The sequence below is a fragment of the Nelumbo lutea genome, chromosome 2 (genome assembly GCF_056320005.1).
Source record: "Nelumbo lutea isolate HS-2025 chromosome 2, American lotus-T2T, whole genome shotgun sequence".
Taxonomy (NCBI): Eukaryota; Viridiplantae; Streptophyta; class Magnoliopsida; order Proteales; family Nelumbonaceae; genus Nelumbo; species Nelumbo lutea.
In genome coordinates this window covers 70,419,275-70,425,933 of record NC_142685.1, presented here as the reverse complement: position 1 = coordinate 70,425,933, position 6,659 = coordinate 70,419,275, and the positions used below count along the sequence as shown (strand labels likewise).

General features: G+C 38.1%; 1 protein-coding gene across 2 annotated transcripts; it reads left to right on the top strand.

Annotated features, from left to right (window-relative positions):
- Positions 1–388: 388 nt before the first annotated feature.
- Positions 389–6,382, top strand: LOC148871437 (myosin-binding protein 7-like). Of its 2 annotated transcripts, none has more exons than XM_088972897.1 (4): positions 389–777; positions 884–2,605; positions 5,272–5,318; positions 5,871–6,382. In XM_088972897.1, exons 2-4 carry the CDS (start codon positions 1,181–1,183, stop codon positions 5,971–5,973), a joined length of 1,575 nt encoding a protein of 524 aa, XP_088829023.1. In that variant the 5' UTR covers positions 389–777; positions 884–1,180; the 3' UTR covers positions 5,974–6,382. The 2 variants fall into 2 exon arrangements, with proteins under 2 accessions (XP_088829023.1, XP_088829024.1); XM_088972898.1 differs by having other exon boundaries at positions 452–777; positions 1,134–2,605.
- The last annotated feature ends 277 nt before the right edge of the window (positions 6,383–6,659 follow it).

Genomic DNA, 6,659 nt, shown 5'->3' with positions numbered 1-6,659 from the left:
AAATATTATATATAAACTTAGATAAACTTGCAGCTTCATGAGCCAAATTTCATGTTAATTGATCTCAGCTTAATTAACAACTGAGCTTATATACTGGGCTCAATCGTCAATTCGAAGCTTGATTCAATTTGTTTTCATAATTTTTTCATCAAAAACAATCTAAAATGGTTTTCTAGTAAATTTTAGAAATTTCAAAAGCAAATTTTGTTGCCCTGCTAAGAAAAATATTTTTAATGACCTGGCATGATTACCTGGGAGGGTTAAATTAAGCGTTGCCAGGTAAGAAGCTTTTAGGTTAAATTTAAAAAATAATAATAATAATAATAAATATTTTGGTTATTAAGCGGGGGGAAAGAGAAATAAAACTTAGTTAACATCGCGTCCGAGTCCGACAAACTCGAACCAGTCAAAAGACAGAACAAATCCGAGCCCTTCTCTTTCTGTTTCTACCAATTTAGAACATTTTCGGGGGCCGAACCGAACACCAGCTCTTCTTTCTCTCTCTTCTTGAAGAAAAAACAAACAAAAACAAACAAATCTAGGGTTTCAAAATTTCATTCGGTCCCTTCCTCTACCCTCCATTTTTTTTTTGCTCTCTCCCACCCTCCTCAAACGCCATTCCTGCGATTTCCCTCCGCGGTTTCAATCAAGAAAAGAGCGAGGGATCGTTGAGGTCTGATCGTTTGAAGGTCTGCAAATCCGAAATATACGAAATCATCTGCAATCCGAGTTTCTATTCCACATCCTTTGGTTTTGGATTCTTTTGGTTCTTCCAAGGTAAGTTAATTATGTGATTTCTCTGTTTTTTTTTTGTGGTAGATATTTCTGTCCTCTGGTGATAATGGCGCAATGCTTCGGGGGTTCGTCATTGTTTCTGTTTCAGGTAATCATTGGACCAGAAGAAGGGTGGGAGAGAGAGGGGAGGAGAAAATAATGGAGAGAATGATAGATAGGTTGACTGTTTTATTGCTTTGAATTTTTCTTGATAGGTAGGGTTTCATTTTCCTTCTGAGCGGAGAGCTTCTTGTTGGGTTGGAGGAAGGGAATACATTAAAAGATTCTGTTACTGTTAAGGAGGGATCCAAATTGAGTTTCCGGAGAAGGTCTTATTTTTTTCTGGGTTACTTTGTTAGGTGAGCTGTTGGTGATTGGATTGGGTTGTTTTCAGTTGGATGCTTGAATGTTTATGGATACCGAAATCCTGCCACATTCTACAGATTTTCTTAAATGCTGTAACTGTGGCTGTAGTTGCACATTGATCAGCAGCACCTGGCACCGCTCGGTGAAAAGGAAGTTTGAAGAATTTGAAGCCAGTAGTCGAAATGTTCCAACGGACTACTTATCTGTTGCTCGAGTTGAAGTTGAAAATGAATGCATTGCCCTACGAGAGGCCCTCAGCAGCCAGCAACAGACAATACAGGAACTGTACACTGAGCTGGAAGAAGAGAGAAATGCATCTGCTTCGGCCGCAAATGAGGCCATGTCGATGATATTGAGGTTGCAAAGGGAAAAGGCTGAGATCCAGATGGAAGCCCGACAGTTCAAACGATTTGCAGAGGAGAAAATGGCTCATGATCAACAAGAACTTCTTGCACTGGAAGACTTGTTGTATAAGAGAGAACAGGTCATCCAATCTCTAACATGTGAAGTCCAGGCATACAAACACAGGATGTTGAGTTATGGGCTTACTGAGGCTGAGGTAGAGGGCGGGAATGATGGATGTATTCATACTAACAGCATGGTTGAGAATCCTGAAACTCAGTTTGAATTTCCCCCATGTAACTACCCTCCTCTGAAATGCAATCTGAATGAGATGCATAGCCATCATGATCATGAAAATGATGTAGCAGATCTTGACAAATATGCTTTTGGTGAAACCCCTCGTGCTTTTCGTGAAACCCCTTGTTCTGTTCATGAAACCCCCCGTGCTCGGGAATTGCAGAATTTGGAGTACAGAATCTCTCAGTTGGAAAGAAATCCTAGTTGCAGTCATATTAATGGGGAATTTTCTGGCACAAGGAACATTCTCGAAAAGGTAGTGGTGGGTCAATCTCCCAGACGGCCAAGACATGCTGGGAGATTGTCTGTGGAAAGCTCAAATTCATTCTTTGGTTTGGTAAAGGAAACAGGACCGGATGGTGCTACAGAAATTCCACAGTTTGGTGAGAAGCATTGTTTACATACAGATGACTCCTTTAATATGAGAAAGGTTGATAATGCATCAGACCTTGGAGATGACATGAGTGACAGAATATATACCATTGATTCTATTCATCATGGAGTGTCTTACAATAGTGGTCCAGAGCCCAAAGTTGCCATTGGGATCTCTGAAGATTACATTACCACTCCGAGGGAATCATCATATTGGGCTGATGTAGGGGATTCAAACCTTAAGAATCTCTACATGCGGGTTCAAGCACTTGAAGCAGAAAGGGAAGCAGAGAGGGAAATGTCAATGCACGGAATGTACGATAAAGCACAAATGATATTAATCAGGGAAATTGCTGAACGTTTCTGTAAAGAAATGACATCAGAAAGAAGGGCAGTTGTACCTGTGAAGAAGCCATCTATCATTAGTAGCTTTTCCTTCATGTCGGTACTGAAGGTAATTTTGGGTGTCCTTGCCCATAATTGGTTCTACTTTTGCATGCTACAAATATTATTTCATGTTTATTTCATATCTCAGAAATGGATTCTTTTATCTTTATTGAATTTGTTTCTTTATCTAGCATGTAACTTTTATTCTTCTAAGAAGCCAATATCTAAGAAATCCCCATTTTTTTGGTACTAGGTTTCATCATTATTTGTTACACTTTCATGAGTTCATATGTTATTGCTTGCCTAGTAAAGATTTCATATTTAGATGATTATATTTAAGGCTAATAACTATGTTGTGTGTGTCCAAAATGGTAGATGAAGAACATAAAGCTGTTTATTTTGATACTTTTCTTTAAAACCACAATTCTTTTTTATTTTTTATTTTTTTTTGGGGGGGGGGGGTAAGAAAATGGGCTACACAATGGGGGACAGCCCCCCTCCCCCAAACCCTTTGACATACCTCCAACCCTGGGTGGAGGTGTGATCAATCCCAAGTCCCCACTACGATCATCCAGATGTATTTTAATGTCAATATTTCTGTGTATCTGTTTGGTCTTTTTGGGGGGTTAATTGGAAAGGAATTCTTGTTGGATTTTAAATTGATTAACGGAAACCTAAAGAGACAGATAGCACAGAGAAACTCGATCATATATTTTCCCTCAACAAGACTTATAAATCTCTCTCAGCAGTGTGGCTGTAAACAGATCACATGTACCTCCTCTGAGTTCAATCCAATTAAACAAATGTAACATCCAACTTTGATCTGAAATCTGATTGGATCTATGCATTCTCAAATTGAATCTGAATCCGTCAGATATGCCAGATTATTGGGTTCCATCCAAATTCAATAAACGAAACTTAAATAGATCAGCAACTTGAGAATGTTGAGTAAGAACATGAAATAAACTGAATAAAAAAAGAACACAAAGGAAAAAGAAAGCAAGGGAAAGATAACTACTTTCATTGAATGAAACCAAGGGAGATAGATAAAGAAAACTAGAGGAATAACAACAAACCATGAAGGACTTTGATAGAGGTGGTGATTCCTGTTATTTAGAAGGTAGAATAGAGGTGGATTCAAGGGTAGAGGAAGTTACTGAATTCATTGCTGTTGGCATTGAGGAGAGAAGGGAGGGTGCAGCAGAGATTGAAGATGCAGTAATGCCGTAATGGAATGTTTAAGGGGAGACAAAGATGGAGAGAAACACGGTGTTTAAGGATTTGATTAGATAGGAGCTTAATACATTTACAAAGGAGAGAACCAAAGTCATTGCACATCAAGCAGTCCCTAGTTTCAGCTTGAAGGCAAAAAAATTGAACCAAAACCCTATTTTCAGATTGGGAAAAAAAACAGCTCTACACATAAAAAGACACTAATGGAAATTTAAAAGACAGAAAAATGTGATCATCCAGGCTTACCTTTGATTGCGGATATCTAATGTCTTCTCTCAGCAACAATCTTCTATCCTCAACTCTCAAGCATAGGGTATTCAGACTTGTTCATGCCTTGCAGTAGTAACAGAGAATCAATGGTACCTTCTCTGGCTCATAAATCATAAGAGGTTAGCATTTGAACTTTCAACAACCTTCTTCAATCCTCAACTATTCAGTGTTACTTGTGCAGTCATAAAGAATCAACTGTTCCTTCTAGGGTTTGTAATTCATAAGAGGTTAGGGTTTGAACTTTCAATTGATTGGGTTGTAAAGGTAATAGCAAATGGTTGTTTACCCCTAATAATCTGAATGAGTATTATTAGGACAGTGGTTTGTGGAACTTTAACAATGAGAAAAAACAGTTCTTATGGCTGGGAAGGGACATAGAGATTCAGTACAGCTGGGTGAAGAGGAGTGCCAACTCATTTGCGGATGGGTTGGCCAAGCAAGGAGTGAATAGGGAGGCTGTTTTTTGGGCTAGTTTTTTATTTTCTTTGCTTTCCCTGTGCTTTCTGTTTTTTGGGGGAGCTAAGTTATTTTATCTTCTTTGTATTCTTTTCCCTCTATTCTCTTAATTTAATGAAATTGATGTTATTGATAAAAAAAAAAAAAATCTGAATGAGTATTAAATGCATTGTAGTGGTGTTTCTGTAAACTTGTAAGACCATTATATTACACATTTATAACATTATATTTTATTGGACTCATACTTTAATCGGATCATATTGGTTTACATCCAAATTCGATCCAATAATTAAATGGATCCTATTCACTGCATCCAAGTCTAATTCAGCCATATGTCTAGACTATCCGAGTCGAGATAATTGGATCAGGTGTCCAATCAGGCCGTGATTTTCTCCATTGATAGTCCTACTAAGCAGATATAGTTTCTATGGTTGTTTTCTCATCAGGGAGGAAAGAATTGGGGGTTGAAATGAAACTTATACCCCACAGTTATCCAGGAATTCATTTAATTGAACCTTGATAGACTCCAAAAGAACAAAACAGCTTCTTACCATATGACGGGTTGGTTACTTTGGGGGTGATATCTTATCACCTGTCTGTACCCTTATTTTCCATGATGTTTGCTGCATAAGTGAAATCTTTTTTTTTTTTTTGATATTTTATACTTACTAAGAACCCCATATTTCAATTTCATATTCACGTTTCTTTTTGTTGTTGTTGTTGTTATTCCCATCATGTTGGATATTTTCTTATCTTTTCAAACTTTGGTTTCAGTGGGTTGTCTCCGTTGTTTTCTGGAGAAGGAAAGCACGTAAAAGCAAGTAAGCAGAATATTATTTTGTTAGACTTGTGTTTTGTCTTCTTGAAATCATGCTTCTAGACAAACATGAATCCAGGCAGCATGTTTTTCGGCATTCCATGGAAAGCCATAAGCCAAAAGTTTTACAAGGTCAATAACAATAACCATCTGTTCAAGAACCAAAACTTGAACAGCAATGAAATGTTATGATTATGTCATTAAAACATACATTCTAGGATGGGTAAGAATCATCCATTTGGCTTAGTTTCTGAGTTCTGATCCAAGTAACAAGGTAAATGACATATCTTGGTGTCCAAAACTGGTGCGATTTGCTTGACATGGCAACTTGGTGAACTGAAATAGATCAGTTTTTCTGTCAGTACGTGTCAGATATGTAAACAAGGCAGTCTGGCAGGGCAGAGTTTCAGAAAAATTTGTGCCCTTGTTACATAGGACATGACTAAGCTTTTAAAGTGGAATACCAATTGATGGTCAAGTCTGGGTCAATGTGGAGGTGGTTCCATTGCATGCATGGGGCTAAACTAAATTGTTTCTTTTTAACTTTTGCAAATAGGTATACGTTTGGGTTGCCAGAGAACAAAGCGGGCTTGCTGATGCTTCTAGAAAAGGGACCTCGCATGAAGCAGTTTAGATGTCTTTCAAGGGCACCAATGTGAACAGGGCTCTGAACTGCCTTCATCTCCAGGCAAATCTACAAGACCCATGCTCATCTATGCAACACAAATGGGCAACAATTACAATAGTACACTTAAGAAATTGCTTTCTCATCTGGATTCTGATCGACTCCAGATTTGAAAATTTGATTAGATGTGCAATGTTCTTGATTCCTGCTTTATAGGTTTGGCGAATATGTTGTGGGGTTGATCAGTAGAGCATGGATAAAGTGTAGGTTGGGTTGCTTGCTTCATTTATAGACATAACTGGAGGTGTGCATGTGTGAGATACAACTCCTTGTACATTACAGCTTCATGTATGATTCTCCATTTGATCACGCTTGTATTTCTTCTTATTGAACCACAGCTTGAGCTTCATAACGGTTGATGCAGATTTGACTTTTCTCCGTTATTCTACGTGTTATTTAAAGTTTTTATTTAACATTAACATGGTATGGCAGAAGTTGGAAGAAGAGGAACAAGGGGCTCTTTGGGTTATTGTAACAAAGCTTTTGCCACGCTACCCAACCACAATACAAAATTGCTCCCCTGAAGACCTAGGAAAACAGGGTGCCGTAGCAAAATTTTGCTCCATCAAATGTTAACGAAGAAAAGCAAATCTTTTATCTGATGTCAAATTTGGGGTACGCAGCAGCAGTACAAGTGGACTTTTCAAAAGCTTAACGGAT